Raw genomic sequence first — 25,964 nt, 5'->3', positions numbered from 1 at the left:
TCAGCCATTGCTGGAATGTACTTTCTGAGGTGTCAACAGAAGAACAGCTGTTCATGCCTTTCTGGAGGTAGTAATGAAATGTTATTTGGATGGTTTAGGGATGCATAGATTTTATTTAAAACTCTTCCTCAGCATTTTGAAAATGAGAGTCACCTGATAAAATCTGAAGTTCTGTAAATACTCTGAAAAGCTTCCTATTTTTATGGTTTTTATTTCACACAACTAGCAAGGGCCAGTGATCTTGTTGGGATATAACTAGAATTCTGCGTTCAAAGCTATTAAGTTTAAAAAAACTTTGCCTTCGTGTTCCGAGGTAACATGGTACTCGTTTTAAATGGTTCAAGATGGCCAGATTTGAATCAGTTTGAATAATGCCACAATTGGCATGTGAATGAATCGGTGAGTAAATGGGTCATTTCATATTGTATTCTCTCAAGAGAGAAAACAATATAACATCAGTAAGGGAAGCAGCCAAAATCTGCTTCAGCTGACAGGGCTTAATCGAGCATTATCCAGAGAAATGTATTTCAAGCTGAAATACTAAAAACTAGTTACTTTCTCGGATCCTTTTCCCTCCCTATCTACATTTATTTATTAATTATCGTTATTGGCCAATTGACCAGGATTTGAAGATTCTCTGATTCACTCTGCTGGTTTCATCATTAGTTCCCCCAATAAAAAGATTACTCAGAGAGGGTGCGACAAGAACGCTGATACAAAGCAGTTGATCACCTCTCAACTTCTTATGAATTGGGCAAGATCTCAAATGTGTGGGGCCTTCATGCCAAGACAAATGTCCGTGCAGGAAAATATAAACCATGTCCCACGTCACTGAATCTTGCCCACGAACTAGACTGTTGGGCTACACACTTTGTATACTGGTGATGACAATTAAAACCTACAAATGGGTCGGGTCGGGTCTGAATTCGGCTGCCAGCATTCGGGCTCGGGTCGGGCTGTACTGTTGTTTCGTATTGTTTTTGTTTTAGTCTGTGATCTTCTTCTGTTTCAAAAATATGTTTGTTATTTTCAGGTCGGGTCGGGCATTTTAAAAAATTAAAGGACGGGTTCGGGTTGGCTTTTGTCGGGTCGGGCCCTTGTCGGGTTTTAATTTTATACCCAAACCAGGCTTCAATGACAATGCTTTAAGGTGGCTGGAATTGTATGCTGACTCCACATATGCTAAACAAACAATAACTAATATTAAAACTTAGTGGCCAGTGTGAACTTTGTATGAACTGTGACTTCATCAAATTAAGGCTTGGGAACTGAATAACCATATGTGAAAGAGAGGGGAAGGGGGACAGCATACATGGCTGTGGAGCTTCTTACTCCCACCCGCCTTTCATTTCAACAGTACCAGATGTATGTTGTCACTGAATCCTCTGACCCTTTGCTGCAGCCACAGTTGGGAGTCAGACACTGTGTTACAAATAAAATAGCATAGCCCTAATGCTGTCTTCCTGTATCTGGTGCAAGATAAGGCACTAAATTACATAAAAGGAAAAAAAGGTTTCATAGTCCATATGGAACGGGGCCAGTGATTTACAAGGGAATGCTATGTATCTGCCTATTGATGATTTAAGTGTCCAATGTTGGCAGTGTGAGTGAACATATCAAGCAAACAATGAGAAACAAGCAGATAAATTAAGTATCACTTTTAAATATTTACATTTTAGAGCTGAGCAAGTATTTGGACATGCAGATTTTCAGGGTTAGTTTTAAACTAGAAAGACTTTTTTTCAACTTTTGAATCTTGATTATAAAATGCAATGATATCATGACAGAATTACTCCGCAAATCAAATATGCTACTTTGGCAACTATGTCATCGAGTCATTTATGAGACAGAAGGAGGCCATTCAGCCCATCAAGTCCATGCCGGCTCTCTGTGAAACAATCCAGTCAGCTTCACTCCCCTGCTCAATCCCTGTAGCCCTGCAAGTTTATTTCCTTCAAATGCCCATCCAATTTCCTTCTGAAATCATTGATTGTTTCCACTTCCACGACCCTCGTGGGCATTGGGTTCCAAGTCATTATCAGTTGCTGCGTAAAAAAAGTTCTTCCTCATATTTCCCCCGCATCTCTTGCCCAAAACCTTCAATCTATGTCCCCCAGTCCTTGTACCATTAGCTAATGGGAACAGTTTTTCCTTATCTAACTTATCTAAGGCTGTCATAATCTTGTACAACTCTATCAAACTCCCCTCAATCTCCTTTGCTTCAAGGAACATAACATTACTTTTTCCAACCTAACCTTGTAACTAAAATCCCCCAACCCTGAAACCATTCTAGTAAATCTCCTCTGCACCCTCTCAGGGACCCTCACATCCTTCCTAAAGTGTGGTGACCAGAACTGGATTGGGGACTAACCAGACCTTTGTAAAGGTTCAGCATACCTTCCCTGCTTTTGTACTCTTGCCTCTATTTATGAAGCCTAAGATCCCATATGCTTTGCTAACTACTCTCTCAATATGTCCTGCCACCTTCAACTACTCTAGTTGGGGACTAACCAGACCTTTATAAAGGTTCAGCATATCTTCCCTGCTTTTGTACTCTTGCCTCTATTTATGAAGCTCAAGATCCCATATGCTTTGCTAACTCTCAATATGTCCTGCCACCTTCAACTACTCGAGTTGGGGACTAACCAGACCTTTATAAAGGTTCAGCATACCTTCCCTGCTTTTGTACTCTTGCCTCTATTTATGAAGCCCAAGATCCCATATGCTTTGCTAACTACTCTCTCAATATGTCCTGCCACCTTCGAAGATCGATGCACATGAACCCCCAGGTCCTCTGTTTTTGCATACTCTTTAGAAATATGCCATTAAGTCCATATTGCCTCACATTATTCCTTCTGCCAAAAATACATCACCTCACACTCCTCTGTATTAAATTACTTCTACTACTTATCTGCCCATTCTGCTAGCTATCCATGTCCTGTTGCGGTTGATTCATATCATTCTCACTGTTTGCCATTCCTCCAAGTTTGGTATCATCGACAAAATTTGAAATTCTACTCTGTATTCAAATATCCAGTTCATTTATATACATCATAAAAAGTAGTGGTCCTAGCACTGACACTTGGGGAACACCAATGTCTACCATCCTCGAGTCGGAAAAACAACCATTTATCACGACTCACTGTTTTTTGTCCTGAAGCCAATTTTTTATCCAGTTAGATACTGACCTTCCAATTCCATGAGCCTCAATTTTGTTAACCAGCCTTTTATGTGGTACTTTATCAAATGCCTTCTTAAAATACATATAGATAACATGGGACTAAAGATGGACAGGGAAAACTGTAATGGAACAATGGGTTATCTTTAAGGGTGGCGCAGTGGTTAGCACTGCAGCCTCACAGCTCCAGCAACCCGGGTTCAGTTCTGGGTACTGCCTGTGCGGAGTTTGCAATTTCTCCCTGTGACCGCATGGTTTCCGTCGAGTGCTCCAGTTTCCTCCCACAGCCAAAGACTTGTAGGTTGATAGGTAAATTGGCCATTGTAAATTGCCCCTAGTGTAGGTAGGTGGTAGGAGAATTGAGGGAAGGTGGGGATCTGAGAGGGAATATGTGATTAATGTAGCATAAATTAGTATAAATGGGTGGTTGATGGTCGGCACAGACTCGGTGGGCTGAAGGGCCTGTTTCAGTGCTGTATCTCTCTATGACTCTAAGAAATGCTTCAGTACACTTCAGTGAAATGTCCTGGAGTTCCCACATGGTGCAGAAATTGCAAGCAACAGGTCACAGCTGCCCATCCATGATCTAAAAAAAACCTTTGCTCCTTCTTTTAGATTAGATTAGAGATACAGCACTGAAACAGGCCCTTCGGCCCACGGAGTCTGTGCCGAACATCAACCACCCATTTATACTAATCCTACACTAATCCCATATTCCTACCAAACATCCCCACCTGTCCCTATATTTCCCTACCACCTACCTATACTAGTGACAATTTATAATGGCCAATTTACCTATCAACCTGCAAGTCTTTTGGCTTGTGGGAGGAAACCGGAGCACCCGGAGAAAACCCACGCAGACACAGGGAGAACTTGCAAACTCCACACAGGCAGTACCCGGAATCGAACCCAGGTCCCTGGAGCTGTGAGGCTGCGGTGCTAACCACTGCGCCACTGTGCCGCTCTATAGTCTAGTTGGTACCTTGTTTAAACTATTAATTTTAACTAATGCCTCTAGAATGGCTCTGCGCTACAACTCATATTGGTTCACTCACTGATATATGCAGCTTGCTTGAGGTTAAGAATTTTCTGGCTTCTAATTTGAAAGAGTGCCCTAGTTTAGATGAAGTAAAAGAGGAAACAATGGATTTTCTCGATATAGATTTTAAGAAAGTATTTGACAAAGAACCACATAGAAGGCTGGTAAACAAAATTGAGGCTGATGGAATAGGAGAGTCAGTGTCAGCTTGGATAAAAAATTGGCTTAAGGACAGAAAACAGCGATTCGTTGTAAATGGTTGTTTTTCAGACTGGAGGATGGTAGGCAGTGGGGTTCCCCAAGGGCCAATTCTAGGCCCACTACTTTTTTGATAGAAATTAGTGACTTGGATATTGGAATACAGAGTGGAATTTCAAAAATTTTTGATGGTACCAAACTTAGAGGTGTGGCAGACAGTGAGGATGATTCAGTTGACTGCAACAGCATATAGGCTAGCAGAATGGGCAGATGGAATCTAAGAGAAGTGCAAAGTGATGTATTTTCACAGAAGGGATAGGGAGAGACAGTATATATTATATAGCAACATAGAAAATAGGAGCAGGAGTAGGCCATTCGGCCCTTCGAGCTTGCTCCGCCATTCATTATGATCATGGAGCTCATCCAACTCCGTAACCTGTTCCCGCTTCCTCCCATACCCTTTGATCCCTTTTGCCCCAAGAGCTATATCTAACTCCTTCTTGAAAACATACAAGGTTTTGGCCTCAACTGCTTTCTGTGGTAGCGAATTCCACCGGCTCACCACTCGCTGGGTGAAGAAATTTCTCCTTATCTCAGTCCTAAAAGGTTTACCCCGTATCCTTAGACTATGACCCCTGGTTCTGGACTCCCCCATCATCAGGAACATCCTTCCTGCGTTTGATAAGGTTCCCCATGGTAGGCTCATTCAGAAAGTAAGGAGGCATGGGATACAGGGAAAGTTGGCTGTCTGGATACAAAATTGGCTGGCCCATAGAAGACAGAGGGTGGTAGTCGATGGAAAGTATTCAGCATGGAGCTCGGTGACCAGCGGTGTTCCGCAGGGATCTGTTCTGGGACCTCTGCTCTTTGTGATTTATATAAATGACTTGGATGAGGAAGTGGAAGGCTGGGTTAGCAAGTTTGCCGATTACACGAAGGTTGCTGGAGTTGTGGATAGTGTGGAAGGCTGTTGTAGGTTGCAACGGGACATTGACAGGATGCAGAGCTGGGCTGAGAAGTGGCAGATGGAGTTCAACCTGGAAAAGTGTGAAGTGATTCATTTTGGAAGGTCGAATTTGAATGCAGAATACAGGCTTAAAGACAGGATTCTTGGTAGTGTGGAGGAACAGAGGGATCTTGGGGTCCATGTCCATAGATCGCTCAAAGTTGCCACCCAAGTTGATAGGGTTGTTAAGAAGGCGTATGGTGTGTTGGCTTTCATGAACAGGGGGATTGAGTTTAAGAGCCGTGAGGTTATGCTGCAGCTCTATAAGGCCCTGGTTCGACCACACTTGGAATATTGTGTTCAGTTCTGGTTGCCTCATTATAGGAAGGATGTGGAAGCTTTAGAGAGGGTGCAGAGGAGATTTACCAGGATGCTGCCTGGACTGGAGGGCATGTCCTACGAAGAAAGATTGAGGGAGCTAGGGCTTTTCTCATTGGAGCGAAGAAGAATGAGAAGTGACTTGAAAGAGGGGTACAAGATGATGAGAGGCATAGATAGAGTGGATAGCCGGAGACTTTTTCCCAGGGCGGAAAGGGCTATCACCAGGGGGCATAATTTTAAGGTGATTGGAGGAAGGTTTGGGGGAGATGTCAGAGGTAGGTTCTTTACACAGAGAGTGGTGGGTGCGTGGAATGCGCTGCCAGCGGTGGTAGTAGAAGCAGATACATTAGGGACATTTAAGCGACTCTTGGATAGGTACATGGATGATAGTAGAATGAAGGGTAGGTAGGTAGTTTGATCTTAGAGTAGGTTAAAGGTTCGGCACAACATCGTGGGCCGAAGGGCCTGTACTGTGCTGTACTGTTGTATGTTCTATGTTCTAAAGTGTGTAAATGCATGAAGCATGGTAAATAAGGTTAGTGAGCTGCAGGCACAGAAAGCCATGTGGGAATATGATGTTGTGGCAATATTGGAGACCTGGCTCAAAATAGGATAGGACTGGGGGTACTAAATATTCCTAGATATACAGTGTTCATGAAAGATAGGGAAGGAAAGAAAGGAGGAAGGGTGGTAGATTAAGGAGAATATTATAGTACTGGAGAGAGAGATGTCCTGGAGGGATCAGGGAGAGAATCTATTTGGTTGAAGTTAAGAAACAATAGCGGTACCATACACTGGTGGGAGTATTCTATAGACCACCAACTAGAGGGGAAAAAATAGAGGAACAAGCTTGCAGGGAAATTTCAGAGAGGTGCAAAACTATAGAGTAGTGATAATGGGGGCTTTAATTATCCTAATAAAGACTGCGATAGTAATAGTGTAAGGGCAGAGAGGTGGAAGGGTTTCTGAAGTGTGTTCAGGAGAATTTTATTTATTTTATTTAGAGATACAGCACTGAAACAGGCCCTTTGGCCCACCGAGTCTGTGCCGACCATCAATCACCCATTTATACTAATCCTACACTAATCCCATATTCCTACCACATCCCCACCTGTCCCTATATTCCCCTACCACCTACTAGGGGCAATTTATAATGGCCAATTTACCTATCAACCTGCAAGTCTTTGGTGGTGGGAGGAAACCGGACCACCCGGCGAAAACCCACGCAGACACAGGGAGAACTTGCAAACTCCACACAGGCAGTACCCAGAATTGAACCTGGGTCGCTGGAGCTGTGAGGCTGCGGTGCTAACCACTGCGCCACTGTGCCGCCCTTTCTGGCCCAAAGAGGAAAGAGGCATTGCTAGATCTGGTTCTGGGGAATGAGGTGGGCCAGGTGGATCAAGTGTCAGTCGGGGAACATTTCGGGAACAGCAATCATAGTATCATAAAATTTAGACTAGCTAGGGAAAAGGACAAGGAGCAATCTACAGTAAAAACACTTAATTGGAGGAGTGCCAATTTCAATAGGGTGAGAACAGGTCTGTCCCAGGTAAATTGGAATCATAGATTGGCAGGCAAAAGTGTAACAAAACAATGGGCTGCCTTTAAAGAGACGATGGTTTGGATACAGTCAAGGTACATTCCCACGTGCAGGCAAGATAGGGCAACCAAAGCCAGAGCTCCCTGGATGAAGAAAGATGTAGAGAGTAAGATGAACCAGAAAAAAAGGGATAATATGACACATGTCAGGTTCAGAATACAAGTGAAATTCAGATTGAATGTGGAATGTTCAGAGAGGAAGTGAAAAATAAAATAAGGAATGCACAGAGAGCGAATGAGAAGAGACTGACAGCTAATGTAAAAGGGAATCCAAAAGGTTTCTATACACACATAAATAGTAAGAGAAGGGGTGGGGATGATTAGGGACCAAAAAGGGAATCTACGCATGGAGGCAGAGGACATGGTTGAGGTGTTAAATGAATACTTTGCATCTGTCTTTACCAAGGAAGAAGATGCTGCCAGAGTCATAGTGAAAGAGGAGGTAGTTGAGATACTCAATGGGTTGAAAATTGATCAAGAAGAGGCATTAGGCTGGCTGCATTTAAAGTCACCAGGACCAGATGGGATGTATCCAAGGATACTGAGGGAGGTAAGGTTGGAAATTGACACGGTATTGCTTTAATTTTCCAATCCTCCTTAGATTCGGGGCTGGAGAATTGCAGATGTTACAGCCTTGTTCAAACAAGGGTGTAGGGATAAATCCAACAACTACAGGCCTATCAGTTTAACCTCTATGGTAGGAAAGCTTTTAGAAACGATAATCCGGGACCCAAAATTAACAGGTCACTCGAACAAGTGTGGATTAGAACAAAGAACAATGAACAGTACAGCACAGGAACAGGCCATTCGGCCCTCCAAGCTTGCGCCGATCTTGATGCCTGCCTAAACTAAAACCTTCTGCACTTCCGGGGACCATATCCCTCTATTCCCATCCTATTCATGTATTTGTCAAGATGCTTCTTCAACGTCACTATCGTATCTGCTTCCACCACCTCCCCCGGCAGCAAGTTCCAGGCACTCACCACCCGCTGTGTAAAAAACGTGCCTTGCACATCCCCTCTATACTTTGCCCCTCGCACCTTAAGCCTATGTCCCCTAGTAACTGACTCTTCCACCCTGGGAAAAAGCTTCTGACTATCCACTCTGTCCATGCCGCTCATAACTTTGTAAACCTCTATCATGTCGCCCCTCCATCTCCGTTGTTCCAGTGAAAACAATCCGAGTTTTTCCAACCTTTCCTCATAGCTAATGCCCTCCAGACCAGGCAACATCCTGGTAAACCTCTTCTGTACCGTCTCCAAAGCCTCCACGTCCTTCTGGTAGTGTGGCGACCAGAATTGCACGCAATATTCTAAGTGTGGCTGAACTAAGGTTCTGTACAGCTGCAACATGACTTGCCAATTTTTATACTCTATGCCCCGACCGATGAAGGCAAGCATGCCGTATGCCTTCTTGACTACCTTATCCACCTGCGTTGCCACTTTCAGTGACCTGTGGACCTGTACGCCCAGATCTCTCCGCCTGTCAATACTCCTAAGGGTTCTGCCATTTACTGTATACCTACCACCTGCATTAGACCTTCCAAAATGCATTGCCTCACATTTGTCCAGATTAAACTCCATTTGCCATTTCTATGCCCAAGTCTCCAACCGATCTATATCCTGCTGTATCCTCTGACAATCCTCATCATTATCCGCAACTCTACCAACCTTTGTGTCGTCCGCAAACTTACTAATCAGACCAGCTACATTTTCCTCCAAATCATTTATATATACTACAAACAGCAAAGGTCCCAGCACTGATCCCTGCGGAACACCACTAGTCACATCCCTCCATTCAGAAAAACATCCTTCCACTGATATCCTCTGTCTTCTATGACCGAGCCAGTTCTGTATCCATCTTGCCAGCTCACCTCTGATCCCGTGTGACTTCACCTTTTGTACCAGTCTGCCATGAGGGACCTTGTCAAAGGCTTTACTGAAGTCCATCTTGACAACATCCACTGCCCTTCCTTCATCAATCATCTTCGTCACTTCCTCAAAAAGCTCAATCAAATTAGTAAGACACGACCTCCCCTTCACAAAACCATGCTGTCTCTCGCTAATAAGTTAATTAAAGAAAGCGAGTACAGATCGTATTAAACTAACTTGATTGATTTTTTTGATGAGGTAACAGAGATGGTTGATGAGGGTAATGCAGTTGATGTGGTGCACATGGACTTCCAAAAGGTAATTGATGAAGTGCCACATAATTGGCTAGCCAGCAAAGTTGAAGCCAGTTGAATAGAAGGGACAGTGGTGGCATGGAAACAAAGTTGACTGAGTGACAGTGAACAGAGAGTAGTGGTGGATGGCTGTATTTTGGACTGGACAAAAATATACAGGGGGTTCCCCAAGGGTCAGTACTTGGACCACTGCTTTTTTTGATATATATTAATGGCCTCGACTTGGGTATCCAGGGCATAATTTCAAAATTTGCAAATGACACAACTTGGAAGCATTGCGAACTGTGAAGAGGATATTGATAGACTTCAAGAGGACAGGCTGGTAGAATGGGCAGACACGTGGCAGATGAAATTTAATGCAGAGAAGTGTAATGTGATACATTTTTGTAGGAAGAACAAAGGGAGGCAATACAAAATAAAGGATACAATTCTGAAAGGGGTGCAGGAACAGAGAGATGTGGGGATATGTGTACATAAATCGGTGAAGTTGGCAGGGCAGAATGAGAAAGTGGTTGAAAAGGCTTATGGGATCCTGGGCTTTATAAATAGAGACATGGAGTACAAAAGCAAGGAAGTTATAATGAACCTTTATAATACGCTGGTTCGTCCTGAACTGGAGTATTGTGTTCAATTCTGGGCACCGCACTTTAGGAAGGCTGTGTAGGCTTTAGCGAGGTTGCAGAAAAGATTTACTGGAATGATTCCAGGGATGAGGGACTTCAGTTATGTGGATCGATTGGAGAAGCTGGGCATGTTCTCTTTCGAGAAGAGAAGGTTGAGAGGAGATTTGATAGAGGTGTTCAAAATCATGAAGGGCCTTGACAGAGTAGATATAGAGAAAGTGTTCCCATTGGTGGAAGGGTCGCGACCAAAGGACACTTGATTTGGGGTGATTGACAAAAGAACCAGCAATGACATGAGGAAAATCCTTTTTTATGCAGAAAATGGTTAGGATCTGGAATGCACTGCCTGAGAGTGTGGTGGTGGCAGATTCAATCATGGCTTTCCAAAGGGATTTGGATAAGCACCTGAAGAGAAAATGATTTGCTTGGCCTAGCTGATTTGCTGTTGCAGAGAGCCAGCATGGCTGTATTGGGCCAAATGGCTTCCCTCTATGCTGTAACCATTCTATGAATTCTTCAATTTGATTGGCTGATCAGCCTTCCTACTGCCTGCCGCCTGCCCTGGTGCTGAACTCAACACAGTCCCCGCAGAAGGCACCAAATTGAACCTGATGTCAGTAGAGGGGAAGCCTACACTCTAGAACCTACTAAATCATCTTGGGCAGTTTTTTTTGAGGAATGGCACTTGCCACTGGCCTTCACAGCTGATGTTTTTTCCAGCAAGAATAACTGAAGAACAAGTGTTAAATTATGTGATTCTTTTTGTTCATTCTGGAGATGTGGACATTGCTGACAAAGCCAGCATTTTTTGCCCATCCCTAATTGCCTTTGAGTAGGTTGTGGTGAGCAGCCTTCCAAGCTGCTGAAGTCCATGTGGTGAAGGTACTCCCATAGTGCTATTAGGTATGGCGTTCCAGGATTTTGACCCAGCAGAGATGAAGGTATGGCAATATATTTCCAAGTCAGAATGGTGTATTACGAGCAAGGGAACTTGGAGGTAGTGGTATTCCCATGCGCCTGCTGACATTGTCCTTCGAGACGGCAGAGGTTGCGGGTTTAGAAAGTGCTGTTGAAGAAGGCTCGTCGAGTTGCTGCAGTGCATCTTGTAAATGATGGACCCTGCAGCCAGAATGTCCAGTGGTGGAGGGAGTGGCATTCAAGTGGGCTGCTTTGCCTGGATGGTGGGGAGCTTCTTGAGTGTTGGATCTGCAGCACTCAACCAGGCAAGTGGAGAGTATTTCCATCACACTCATGACTTGTGGTGGTGGAAAGGCTTTGGGAAGCCGGGAGGTGAGTCACCCACTCTGGAATACCCCAGTCTCCGATCTTTTTTTCCACAATATGTATGTGGCTGATCCAGTTAGGTTTCTGGTAAATGATGACCCCCAGGAATATAGGAACAGGAGTAGGCCATTTAGCCCTATGAGACTGTTCCACCTTTCAATGAAATCATGGCTGATCTGAGACCACATACTGGCCCCATATCCTATAATATCCTGGGTTAAGAAAAAACTATCAATCTCAGTTTTAAAATTCACAATTGATCTTGCATCCATTGCTGTTTGTGGAAGAGAGTTTGAAACTTCTACCACCCTTTACGTGTAGAAGTGTTTCCTAATTTCACTCCTGAAAGGTCTGGTCTACCCTATCTGATCTCCTTAGTATCTTGAAAACTTTGCTCAAATTGCCCTTTAACCTTCTAAATTTCAGAGAATACAACCCTAGTTTATGTAATCTCGCCTCATAATTTAACTCTTGGAGTCCAGGTATTCTGGTAATTCTGTGCTGCACTCCCTCCAAGGCCAGTATAACCTTCCGAAGGTGTGGTGCCTGGACCTGCTCACAGTACTCCATGTGTGGTCTAACCAGGGCTTTGCATAGCTGAAGCATGACTTCCAACCCCTTGTTCTCTAGCAACAAAACAAAAAGTGCCGGAAATACTCAGCAGGTCTGGCAGCATCTGTGGAAAGAGAAGCAAAGTTAACGTTTCAGGTCATCACCTTGTGCTTTCAGAGTATAAACGGGTTCTGTATCACGTTAAATTCTTTTTTGAACAATTCCCATTGGTCTTCTGTCATTTTACCCATTAACAGATTTGCCCATTTTACTGTGGACAGTCTCAGTCTCGTTCCATTGAAGTCAGTTTGGACCAAGGCTGTAATAAGGGCTGGAGCCAAGTGATCCTGGCGAAACCCAGTCTGAGTATTGTTATGTGTTACTGGATAGCATTATCGGCAATACCTTTCCTCACTTTTCTGTTGGTTGAGAGTAGGCCGATGGGACGGTATTTAGCTGGATTGGATTTGTCCTACTTTTTGTGGACAGAACACACCTGGGTAATATCCTACTTTGTCAGGTAGATGCCAGTGTTGTAGTTGTCCTGGAATAGCTTGGATAGAGTGTGGTTAGTTGTGGAGCACAAGTCTTCAGCACTACAGCCAGGATGTTTTTGGGCCCGTAGCCTTTGTTGCATCCAGTTCAAAATTATGAAGGGTTTTGATCGAGTATATAAGGAAAAACTGTTTCCAGTGGCAGGAGAGTCAATAACCAAAGGATGTAAAAGATTTAAGAAAATAGGCAACAGAACCAGAGGAGAAATGAGGGGGCATTGTTTTCACACAGTGTAATATGATGGTCTGGAATAGACTGTCTGGAAGAGTGGTGGAAGCAGATTCAGCAGTAACTTTCAAAAGGGAATTGGATAAATACAAGGAAAAACTTGCACGGCTATGGGGAAAGAGCAGATAACAATCCAATTCCCTCTTGAATGCCTGGATTGAACTTGCCTCCACTGCACTCTCAGGCAGTGTATTCCAGATCCTAACAACTCGCTGCATGAAAAGGTTTTTCCTCATGGCACCATTGTTTCTTTTGCTAATTACCTTAAATCTGTGAGTCATAGAGTCATATATACGGCAGAGAAGGCGACCATTTGGCCCATCGAGTCCATGTTGGCTCTCTGCTGAGCAATCCAGTCAGTCCCACTCCCCCGCTCGATCCCTGTAACCCTGCAAGTTTATTTCCTTCAAGTGCCCAACCAATTTCCTTTGAAATCATTGATTGTCTCCACTTCCACCACTGTGCCCTCTTGTTCTTGATCCTTCTACCAATGGGAACTGTTTTTCCCTATCTACTCTTCCCACACCCCTCAGGATTTTGAATACCTCTATCAAATCTCCTTTCAACATTCTCCTCTCCAAGGAAAACAGTCCCAGCTTCTCCAATCTTATCTACGTAACTGAAGTTCCTCAACCCTGGAACCATTCTCATGAATCTTTTCTGCACTCTCTCTAATGGCTTCACATCTTTCCTAATGTATGACGCCCAGAACTGGATGCAATACTCTAGTATGAACTGGCAAAAATTGTTTTGTTCAACTAAAAGGTATACGTAAAGATTTAGATCCAATTGCCTCAATTTTAACCTATTTATTCCGACAATGCATGGCACAACACAAATAGCGAGGGTACAAAAAGGCCATTCAACCCAACTCCACCCCTATAGTACCCTAGCGCTTCCATCTAAGCATTCAACATGTTGAGTTTCCGCTCAAATCTAGTCTGGTCAAAGGGAAGTACTGATTGCAGAGTAGGGGCTGAATTTTACTAGCTCTCCACCAATCTTGGCGGCAAGCTCCTAAGATGGTGAGGCGCATGCGCGGAATTTGCTTCGTGGAGCCGTTGCGATATTAGACGCGGCGGCTCATTTACATGGCCGGGGCGGACCCCCGCCACCAATGACGTGGGAGTGGGAGGGTGCTCCGTCCCCGGCAAATGCGTCTGGCGCCACAATGGAGGCGCCGGCAAGTGAGAGCATTATAAATTTAAAGTAAAAACTTTAATAAAAGTTTCCAAGCCCCTCTCCCGCACTCCCATGACAAACAATTTATTATTTGCCCTCTCCCCCACAAAAAACTTACCTTGTGATCCTAACCTTTCCCCCCTCAAAGTTTATGAACTATGAACTTTACCCCTTCCCACCACCAGGTAGGTCATTAATTCATTAATTTACATTCATCTCAATATTTAAATCCTGCTCCCATCGCCGAGTGGTGGGGGGGCTGCCACGAGGCCTCACCACAGCTGGTAATATGGGACAGGGCCTTTCCGTCATTGAGGCCCGTGGCGGGCCTCTGCGGAGGCATTTTCCAGGGCCCCCGCCACAACCCCCGAAGTCGGGGGCTGGTAAAATTCGCCCCTGGATGCTTCCTGTAGGAAAGGGGAAATTGCAAAGTGAGCCTGTCACATGGCACTCATACTTGTAGAAGAATGCCGAGTGACATAAGCTGTGGCTGCTGACACACTGGAAGAGGTGAAGCAGAGGGAATCTAAAGTAAAATGGTGGGGGGGTGTGGCATTGTTAATCAAGGAGAGTATTACAGCGGCAGAAAGGACGTTTGAGGACTCGTCTACTGAGGTAGTATGGGCCGAGGTTAGAAACAGGAGAGGAGAGGTCACCCTGTTGGGAGTCTTCTATGGACCTCCTAATAGTTCCAGAGATGTAGAGGAAAGGATAGCGAAGATGATTCTCGACAGGGGCGAGAGTAACAGGGTAGTTGTTATGGGGGACTTTAACTTTCCAAATATTGACTGGAAATACTATAGTTCGAGTACTTTAGATGGGTCAGTTTTTGTCCAGTGTGTGCAGGAGGGTTTTCTGACACAGTATGTAGACAGGCCAACCAGGGGCGATGCCACATTGGATTTGGTACTGGGTAATGAACCCGGCCAGGTGTTAGATTTAGATGTAAGTGAGCACTTTGGTGATAGTGATCACAATTCGGTTAGGTTTACCTTAGCGATGGGCAGGGACAGGTATATACCGCAGGGCAAGAATTATAGCTGGGGGAAAGGAAATTATGATGCGATTAGGCAAGATTTGGGATGCGTAGGATGGGGAAGGAAACTGCAGGGGATGGGCACAATCGAAATGTGGAGCTTATTCAAGGAGCAGCTACTGCGTGTCCTCGATAAGTATGTACCTGTCAGGCAGGGAGGAAGTTGTCGAGCGAGGGAGCCGTGGTTTACTAAAGAAGTTGAAGCGCTTGTCAAGAGGAAGAAGAAGGCTTATGTTAGGATGAGACGTGAAGGCTCAGTTAGGGCGCTTGAAAGTGACAAGCTAGCCAGGAAGGATCTAAAGGGAGAGCTAAGAAGAGCAAGGAGAGGACACTAGAAGTCATTGGCGGATAGGATCAAGGAAAACCCTAAGGCTTTCTATAGGTATATCAGGAATAAAAGAATGACTAGAGTTAGATTAGGGCCAATCAAGGATAGTAGTGGGAAGTTGTGTGTGGAATCAGAGGAGATAGGGGAAGCGTTAAATGAATATTTTTCGTCAGTATTTACAGTAGAGAAAGAAAGTGTTGTCGAGGAGAATACTGAGATTCAGACTACTAGGCTAGATGGGATTGAGGTTCACAAGGAGGAGGTGTTAGCAATTTTGGAAAGTGTGAAAATAGATAAGTCCCCTGGGCCAGATGGGATTTATCCTAGGATTCTCTGGGAAGCCAGGGAGGAGATTGCAGAGCCTTTGTCCTTGATCTTTATGTCGTCATTGTCGACAGGAATAGTGCCGGAAGACTGGAGGATAGCAAATGTTGTCCCCTTGTTCAAGAAGGGGAGTAGAGACAGCCCTGGTAATTATAGACCTGTGAGCCTTACTTCGGTTGTGGGTAAAATGTTGGAAAAGGTTATAAGAGACAGGATTTATAATCATCTTGAAAAGAAAAAGTTCATTAGCGATAGTCAGCACGGTTTTGTGAAGGGTAGGTCGTGCCTCACAAACCTTATTGAGTTTTTCGAGAAGGTGACCAAACAGATGGATGAGGGTAAAGCAGTGGATGTGGTGTATATGGATTTCAGTAAGGCGTTTGATAAGGTTCCCCACGGTAGGCTATTGCAGAAAATACGGCAGTATGGAGTTGAAGGTGATTTAGAGCTTTGGATCAGAAATTGGCTAGCTGAAAGAAGACAGAGGGTGGTGGTTAATGGCAAATGTTCATCCTGGAGTTTAGTTACTAGTGGTGTACCACAAGGATCTGTTTTGGGGCCACTGCTGTTTGTCATTTTTATAAATGACCTGGAAGAGGGTGTAGAAGGGTGGGTTAGTAAATTTGCGGATGACACTAAGGTCGGTGGAGTTGTGGATAGTGCCGAAGGATGTTGTAGGGTACAGAGGGACATAGATAGGCTGAGAGATGGCAAATGGAGTTTAATGCGGAAAAGTGTGAGGTGATTCACTTTGAAAGGAGTAGCAGGAATGCAGAGTACTGGGCTAATGGGAAGATTCTTGGTAGTGTAGATGAACAGAGAGATCTTGGTGTCCAGGTACATAAATCCCTGAAAGTTGCCACCCAGGTTAATAGGGCTGTTAAGAAGGCATATGGTGTGTTAGCTTTTATTAGTAGGGGGATCGAGTTTCGGATCCACGAGGTCATGCTGCAGCCGTACAAAACTCTGGTGAGACCGCACCTGGAGTATTGCGTGCAGTTCTGGTCACTGCATTATAGGAAGGATGTGGAAGCTTTGGAAAGGGTGCAGAGGAGATTTACTAGGATGTTGCCTGGTATGGAGGGAAGGTCTTACAAGGAAAGGCTGAGGGACTTGAGGTTGTTTTCGTTGGAGCGAAGGAGGAGGAGAGGTGACCTAATAGAGACATATAAGATAATCAGAGGGTTAGATAGGGTGGATAGTGAGAGTCTTTTTCCTCAGATGGTGATGGCAAACACGAGGGGACATAGCTTTAAGTTGAGGGGTGATAGATATAGGACAGATGTTAGAGGTAGTTTCTTTACTCAGAGAGTAGTAGGGGCGTGGAACACCCTGCCTGCAACAGTAGTAGACTCGCCAACTTTAAGGGCATTTAAGTGGTCATTGGATAGACATATGGATGAAAATGGAATAGTGTAGGTCAGATGGTTTCACAGGTTGGCGCAACATCGAGGGCCGAAGGGCCTGTACTGCGCTGTAATGTTCTAATTCTAAAAAAAAAATTGTGCAAAATTCAAATAGTTTGCATTGTGAATATTACATGCTTACTGTTTTTTATAGTTCACCAACAAACTGTTTGAAGAAGATGGCTTTCCAAAATAAATCTAATACTTGATCACTTCTGTATCCAGTGTTATCGTTATTGTGTGTTTTTCTTCTACAGACTCACTTTCCGTGTCCAGCAATGATGCAAGCCCCCCTGCCTCAGTGACCTCACTTCAGCCCCACTCTGTGAGTACAACGCAAAGCTCACCAGGACCAAAGCGCCCTGGTAACACTCTACGGAAGTGGCTCACCAGCCCTGTAAGGCGTCTCAGCAGTGGAAAAGCAGATGGCCATGTGAAGAAACTGGCTCACAAACATAAAAAGAGCAGAGATGTCCGGAAAAGTGCCGATACTGGGGCGCAGAAAGACTCTGATGAGAGTGCTGCTACACCCCAGGAAGAAACTGTGGATGAGGTCAGTAACAGAGAACTTTAAAATCTGGTTGAAACTTTGCACAATTTAAGCAAGCAGAAAAGCAGATCTGATTTCGATACCCAGAAGCCCAAAAAGGCATTGAGCTCTTTCTGAAACCGATAAAACATTTTGCATTCAGGTTTCATCTGGTCAGCAGTTAAACAGAAACATTATAACATTAATTACATAATTTAACGCTATCTAAATATATCATATTTCATAGTTTACTTTGAGAATTAGTAAAATATATGAAAAATTGCATGAAATGTGAAAAATCCAGGAGACTTTCTGATTTTTCTTTGTGTAATGATAACAATGGCCCCTGATGATCTAACAGAAACATCCCACTCTGTTGAATAACTTTCAAAATATTAGAAAATGACATTAAAGAACAACATTTTTTTTTAACAGAGAAGCCAAAATGAAGGGCCAAGATCCATAGTTCAGGAGTTGAAAGGATTCCATGAGGTGAACTACAATGCAGTATGAATTTTAAAAACATAAGGATTGTAGAAGGGAGGAAAGACTGGTAATGTTAATAGTTTTGCAGTTTTATAATCCTAGGAAGGAATTAGTTAAAATAGAAGACTGATGCACCGCAATTTCAACATCATGGGATGCCAGGAAGCGAAAGAGTCAATAGGATGGCATTTTTGCAACTTTGATAGAACAAAACAACAGAGTAGTGCTAACCATTAGTGTTGATAACATGCAAAATAATAGGTATAATCTATCAGACACAATGTTTTCCTATATCCTATCTGTGAGTGTAAGAAAGATACTAAAAGAGCCTTCCAGATACAGGGGCACTATTTAAGTCTTGAACAGACTTGAAATTCATAAACAAGTTGCTAAAGGAAAAGTCAGTCAGATGATATGGAAACCCAGCTTCTTTGGGGGTAACCAGCAATGGAAGATATGGTAGTGTTCCTTGTGAAGTCAGAGGAGAAAGACCAAGAGTGTCAATAAAGAAGCACTACTAACAGTAGAACCATCAAAGGTAAGAGGTGATCGCTGTTGCAAAACAAGTATTTGAAGGATTGAAAGAAACAGTTATTTTAATGTCCAGTTGAAGAGCTTGGATGAGTTCACAATATAGTGATTCATTCATTCTACTGCAAGAAGAACAAGTTGCTGTGATCAGTTTGTGCAATCTGAAGGAGGTTGATTAATGTCGAGTGGAATTATCAGCAAAATAATTAATTGTGTTGAAGGATGAGTGAAGATGTTACTAGAAGAACAGAGGTCCAAGATTCTCCTGAGTTAATGGCAAATCAAGTTGAAAGATGAGCCACAAGCTAAAGTTTTAGGAGGAAACTAAATGGTTATAAACGTAGGTTTGATGGAATGCTAATGATTACTTGTTTGGAAGTGTATGATGCCAGACCCTATCAAGGGATTTGGAGATGTCCAGTGACTAAAAGTTTTGAAGAGCAGAGTTCCAGAAATGCATAGTGTGGACAACAAAATTACCACTAGACCAACCTTGCTGAAAATCTTACCAAAGATCAGAACTTTCAGATTATGTTAATTTGTAAGTTAACAACAAATTCCCTAACCTTATAATGTTCTGAAATAGGGCAATGGAGTAGTAGTTAGAAATTAGTGGGGTCACCTTTCTTAAGGGATAGAGTGAACCTTGGAAAATTTCCAAGAAGAAGGAAACATAGACTAAAAATAAGAAACAGCTTGGATTGGCGTTAGCTCTAAGGGCAATGGAAGAAATGCCATCATAGCCATAGTCTAAAGTGCAGAGGATCAAACCGACCTGATGGTGATTAAACTGAGGGAATGTGTTTACCAAAATCATCAAATTTAGAGTTAAAGGAGCAAAATTAGCTAAAAAGATCTGTATTCACTTCAGAACATAAAAGGATAGGCAGAAATTATTAATTTTAAAATACAGCAATGGGATAAATGTGGTGTCATTTCAAGTCTTACCAATAAAATTGGAAAATGCCTGCACCTGCAGAACAGAGCTGAACACAATGCAAGCACAGGTGATTTGAATGTCTTTTTGCAGAACTACTCATTATGCAGCACTTAACTAGGTTTGCATTCGTGACCCATGATTTTATTTGCTTCGATTTTTTTTCCCACAGAGGGGGCGCAATGAAGGACTCAGCAGTGGAACACTGTCAAAATCCTCTTCTTCAGGGATGCAGAGCTGTGGGGAAGAGGAAGGTGAAGAGGGGGCAGATGCAGTGCCTCTTCCCCCTCCAATGGCAATTCAGCAACACAGTCTTCTCCAGCCTGACTCGCAGGATGATAAGGTAAGACATCGTCATCACATCCCTACATATTTAAACAACAAAAGGCAAATTGTAACATTTCTGAAGTAATGTCTGTTGGACATTTCTTTCAAAAATCCAAGTTTCTAATTTAAATATTTGATTTTAAAAATTTCCTTCTTAATGTTTAATTCTTATAAAATTTAAAGTAGTAAAATTAAATTTCTATGTATTGATTATTAACAACAAATTTTTAGAAAAAATAGAAAAATCATTTTGAATGCTTTTTTTACCTATGTAAACAAATAATGGAAATCTTACTGCATCAGAACAAATTTCTCTTCAGTAACATAATTGTCAAATTGCTGCCCAGGCATACAATGCGTGCATAAATGGTGAATACTAGGTGTTAAGATTGATGTTATACAATGAAAGGTAAATTATTTTCATTGTATTTAAAACTGAAGTTTGCATCAGTGGTTTTGACTAACATTGCTAGACATTCCCTAACTAATTATCCTGCAGTCTATTTAGAGCTTCACAGAAATTTGTGGTTACTGAAGAATAATTAATATGTAATGGTGTATCACGTGAAGTCTGTTCATTATGTGGAAAGATAACTTATATGCTATAACTAATTGCTTTGTTTTCTCTTTTTTTTAAATGTACTCATCACAGCATTATGTTGATTTATGTTCTGTCTCTGTATTTTCTCAGTTTCCTTATCTTTCTATTTAAATCATTATGTTTCCCCAGTCTTGGCCCATTTGTTCTTTAATTGATTTTGTTGTTTCTATACCATATTGGCCAACATTTGTGTGAAGCTTGCTTTGTTGCAAGGTTCAACTTAACCATGTCAATCTTTTATTTAAAAAACAGTATGTTGGAAGTTGTTTGTTGTGTTTAATGAACCTCCTGTGTCGCAAATACCTTTCGTTTTCTATTAAAAGTCATTATGTGGAAATCCAGTCTGTTGTGCACTTAATGGTACATGAAGCACATAAAGGCCATGTACTTGTACTTTACTCTGATTGGCTAAATGTCCCTACCCAGAAAACCTTACTGTTGGTTCCCACAATATTCTACCAGCTACATGCAATTCCATACAACTAGACATAAGTTGACGTCAGATTGCTTTTGAGGCCAGAGATCTCCTAAATTCCTGCAGTCCTGGTCTGGAAACAAATCCATACATCCGAATATACTTTGAGGATGCCTCAGAAATGGTGAGCCTTGTCCCCTTTAAAAAAAAAAGTAAAACTCAGCAATTGTTTACTCGAAATGCCTGGATACCCTTCATAAACGATTTTATACAGTATTTTTGTAATGCTCTTTTTATTTTTTCTTTAGCTACTATCAACACAGGAGTTTTCAAAAGTCACATTATTCTGTCTATCAACATTCTCTATATCTTCTTTCTCAGACATCCTCTCGTTTATCAGTGCGCCCCACAAGTTCAGAGACACCCAGCGCAGCAGAGCTTGTTAGTGCTATTGAAGAACTTGTGAAAAGTAAAATGGTAAGAGATATTACCATTTATTGTCACAGATAAAACTCAATCAGGTTCTCCCAAATCCATTGTTTTTAACACTCAGTATTGCTTTTGAATGCTAAGTTCTCAGTGTATATGTCATTTCTTCATATAAGTCCTCCAAAAAAGTTGAGAATTAATGATATACTGTCCAAATTTTTCTCTTTTGTATTTATATTTATGGGGGTATTTTTTGCGTTCCTTACATTGAAGATCTCCATGCCAGCAAATGGAGCATTTTTCAATGATTAGCACCCACTGTAGTATTAAACCCATTGTCTGATTCAGCATCAGCAAAAACAGAAAATGCTGAAAAAACTCAGCAGGTCGGGCAGCATCTTTGGCGAGAAAAACAGAGTTAATGTTTCAGGTCTGTGTGACCTTTCATCAGAACTGGCAAAAGTTAGAAAGGTAATAGATTTTGAGCAAGTGAAAGGGGGGGGTGGGTGGGAAGATGATCAAAAGGGAAGGTTTGTGATAAGGTGGAGTGTAGGAGAGATGTAATAAAAAAAAAAAGGTTTCATTTCTAACTTTTGCCAGTTCTAATGAAAGGTCACACCGAAGTGAAACAGTAACTCTGTTTTTCTCTCCACAGATGCTGCCTGACCTGCTGAGTATTTCCAGCACTTTCTGTTTTTGCTTCAGATTTCCAGCATCCACAGTAGTTTGCTTTTGTGTCTGATTCAGCATGGCCAGCTGCAACGTAAATCTCCTACAATTCTGCTCCAAAAACATGCCTTAACTCCAACTTCAGAAGAGCATCCCCTGTATAGCATCATGTATTTTCCATATTAATTATCCTCATGGCTATTCTAAGTGTGATTGCCAGTTTTAACCAATTTCTACCAAATTATAAGCACTTTAGTACTGTGGTCCTTGGTCCACAAGATGCGGCAGAGGTGACTTTCTTGCTAATCAGGATTGGATTCAAACTCAGGTCTCAGACATAAAAGGGCAGCCAGTGTGATATCTATCCAGTACAAAATGATTAATTGTTGCTCGATCAACATGCTGGAATTGCCTAGATAATAGTATTGCGGGAATCCTTCACCACACAGATTGCTACAGAAGGCCCGGCACCATCATCTTTAGTGCAATTGGAGGTGGGCAATAAACGCATCCTTGCTAGTCATGCCCACATCCCAAAGAATTATATTTTCAAAATGTAACCTGGTAAATATGGTGACAGCAATCTAAAGCACTTTTGGCATTAAGCTATTTCAATTTTTTTCTTTAATTATTTTTACTTATATTACAGCTATTAAAAATATTCAATATCTTTTCCCCTCCACCCACCCCAAAAAATTGCAGGCACTGGAGGATCGTCCAACGTCCCTCTCTGTGGATCAGGCAGACAGCAGCAGTCCATCTTTCAACCCATCTGATAACTCCCTGCTATGTACTTCCTCCTCCTCTCCCATTGATGAAATGGAAGAAAGGAAATCTAGTTCCTTAAAAAGGCGCCAGTAAGTCATCTGCAACAAAGCATTTTTCATTGATCTTGATTTGGGAAACTCGTTTCAGACCATAAGCCAATCAGTGAGGATTTGGCAATTTTCAGTGTGTTCAATTGTAGATTGAGACATAAATGCAGTTATTAGACAAGCTATGAGTTGTAATAAGGGCTACATTTGGAGATTGCAGTGAGCATTTATGGTAGAATGGAATTATTTCTTTTTAATTTATTTTCATTTTTATAGCTGCTATTTAATGTCGTTAGGTGGGTTTAAAAGTATTTAAATGCCATCCACATATAACTTCATTAAATATTATCTTTTTAAACTATATTTAGATGCTTCTGGTGATGACAGTATCTATTTTTATGAAGTAGATAGATTTTTTTGATGTGAGATAGCGTTATATATAGCTGATTTTTATGATTGCATCGTCTTATAATCTTGGTCTTTTCTTCTAGCTATGTCTTACAGGAGTTGGTGGAAACTGAGCGCGATTATGTACGGGATCTGGGATGCGTGGTAGAGGTGAATATATGTATAATTCATAAGAAATTACTAGTTATATCCATTTATTCCGTACTTTATAACGAAAGAATCGTGATGTCCATATTTTAAGAGCAACAGATGGTGCAGTTATATAACATATCTGGCATGAGCTCCGTGGTGAGAATTTTGAACTATCCAGGTGGCAAACATGCAGCACAGCACTACTGATATATTCAAGATCAAGTTGGCATGTATCAGTTTTAATGAAACTACCTGCCAGAGGCTTTGTTTCACACTGGCAGTAGTATAAATGCAGCTGGTGCAACCTCACTTATCTTTTTTTAATCAATAGAAAATAGATTGCCGGCTGCCTTCAATCCAGTCGTATGCAGCATGTTAGTGTGCTTCGTCCTCATGCCACTGCATAAAGAGTGCCAAAAACGTATTGTCACCATCAGTGTAAGACCAGAAGTGGCAGATCACTAATTCAATTTATCGCTTGTACACTAATGCAGTTGTGAATGCTATTACTGGAAGGTGGGATTAGAATGGGCGGCTAGTTTTTTTCCAACCGGCGCAGACACGATGGGCTGAATGGCCTCTTGTGCTGTAACTTTCTATGGTTCTACTGTTTTCCGTGACAGTTAAATGCACAAGTTTACATCTTCTCAAGGCAGAAGTTTAATAGAACAAAGAGTGTTAATTCAGGCAACGGTTTCTCTCTTCAGGGCTACATAACCGTGATGAAAGAAGATGGTGTCCCTGATGACATGAAGGGAAAGGATAAGATTGTGTTTGGTAACATACATCAGATCTACGACTGGCACAGAGAGTATGTAAATTTATTTATTTTCATTTCTTTGTCCTTATCAAAGTGAGGGAAAATATTCTTTATTAACTCTACTAAGAATCTGCATTAAGCATTTCTAGATCAGATCATGGCTCAAGCCAGCCAGTGCAGGACTTTTTGTTAACTTTGTTAACTATGTATAGTACAATATCCCTATTCAGATCTAATATTAGCAGTTACTACTGTACTAAGACATCAAATTTTGTTATTCAGCACTTCAAACGTTTAACAATTCTTATCTCACTGAAGAAAAGTCTGTTTAGCAGCCAATTCAAGGTACATTGGGAAGCTGTGGAAAGGTTTGGACCACTTCATGTATGGCTAAACTCCTGCTTTCCAGTGCATGGATAGATCCTTTTACGCCAGAGGGAGCATTACATTCAAATTCAAACAAGGATCCAGTCAGGATCCAGAAAGGAAGTAGACCTTCCTGCTTTCTCCTCCACTAATACTACTTGACAAGTCTGATATTGGAGGATTACATCAGACCACCTATAGACAAGTGAGACCTCATTTCATAGGATGACTACGCAACCTTCAATGTCATGACAACTGATGTCAGCAAAATGTCACAGCCTTGACCACTCAATCATGTCACATGGCACTGAGTGTCACAGTGGATGTCCTTAAGGCAAGGTTCACCCATAAAAAAATAACATTCCATCATGAGTCTTAAATCTTCAAGTGGTAAAGTTGTCCAGAAATAGATCTTGTGGCAGTTTACAGCACAGAAGTATACAATTTGGCCTACTGTGTCTTTGCAAGCTCTATGCTGAAATAATCCAAAACTAATTGCACTGTGCCACACTCTCTCCCTGTAGCCCTGCATCATCTTCTGTTTCAAATACTTATCCACATTTCCATTGTCTCTGCCTTACTTCCCTGTGGTGAAGCATTCCACACTCCAACAATTCTCTGTGTAAGGACATTTCTTGTAAGCTTTCTCATGACTCTATTTGTGGCAATTTTAAATTGATGATCTCTTATTACTGCTTTCACCGAGGAATTAGTCTTTCCTCAATCACTCTATCACAAAATCCTTCTTTAAGAATGAAAGATTTCTGGTAGTTAGTTGTAGGAGTCAGGCCAACCAAGTTCACAGAATTACAGCATCATTACAATGCAGAAGGAGGCCATTTGCCCATCATGTCTGCACTGGCTCTCCGAAAGAGCAATCCCTCAGTTCCATTCCCCTGCCTTCTCCCCGTAACCCTACACATTCTTCCTTTTCATATAACTGTCTAATTTCCTTTTGAATTCTTCAACTGAACCTGCCTCCACCACACTCTCAAGCAATGCATTCCAGCCCTTAACCACTTGCTGCATGAAAACGTTTTTCCTCATGTCACTTTTTCTTCTCTTACCAAATACTTGAAATCTGTGCCCTCTCGTTCTCGGTCCTTTCACGAGTGGGAACAGTTTCTCTCCATCTACTCTGTCCAGACCCCTCATGATTTTGAATACCTCCATCAAATCACCTCTCAGCCTTCTCTTCTCCAAGGAAAACAGTCCTAACTTCTCCAGTCTATCTTCATAACTGAAATTCCTCATCCCTGGAACCATTCCCGTGAATCTTTTCTGTACTCTCTCCAATGCCATCACATTTTTCCTAAAGTGCAACCCCAAAACTGGACGCAAAACTCCAGCTGAGGCCAAACTAGTGTCTTACACAAGTTCAACATAACTTCCTTGCTCTTGTACTCTACGCCCCTATTAATAAAGCCCAGGACACTATGCTTTATTGACCACTCTCTCAACCTGCCCTGCCACCTTCAGTGACACTTGTACATACACATCCAGGTCCCTCTG

General features: G+C 42.2%; 1 protein-coding gene across 4 annotated transcripts in view; it reads left to right on the top strand.

The window, feature by feature from the left end:
* The window catches only part of LOC137384483 (triple functional domain protein), an 873,575-nt gene that overhangs the window by 763,398 nt on the left and 84,213 nt on the right, over positions 1-25,964 (top strand). For 3 of the 4 annotated variants that reach the window (XM_068058631.1, XM_068058625.1, XM_068058639.1), the window contains 6 exons: positions 17,305-17,600; positions 19,703-19,873; positions 21,255-21,350; positions 22,674-22,828; positions 23,278-23,344; positions 24,034-24,137. In XM_068058631.1, coding sequence (XP_067914732.1) covers positions 17,305-17,600; positions 19,703-19,873; positions 21,255-21,350; positions 22,674-22,828; positions 23,278-23,344; positions 24,034-24,137 — 889 coding nt within the window. The remainder of the gene's footprint in view (positions 1-17,304; positions 17,601-19,702; positions 19,874-21,254; positions 21,351-22,673; positions 22,829-23,277; positions 23,345-24,033; positions 24,138-25,964) is intronic. The other variant, XM_068058645.1, reaches the window with a different exon arrangement.

The sequence above is a fragment of the Heterodontus francisci genome, chromosome 2, assembly GCF_036365525.1.
Source record: "Heterodontus francisci isolate sHetFra1 chromosome 2, sHetFra1.hap1, whole genome shotgun sequence".
In the NCBI taxonomy this organism is placed as follows: Eukaryota; Metazoa; Chordata; class Chondrichthyes; order Heterodontiformes; family Heterodontidae; genus Heterodontus; species Heterodontus francisci.
Note: the sequence above shows the minus strand (reverse complement) of the source record. Positions and strands in the feature narration are given on the sequence as shown.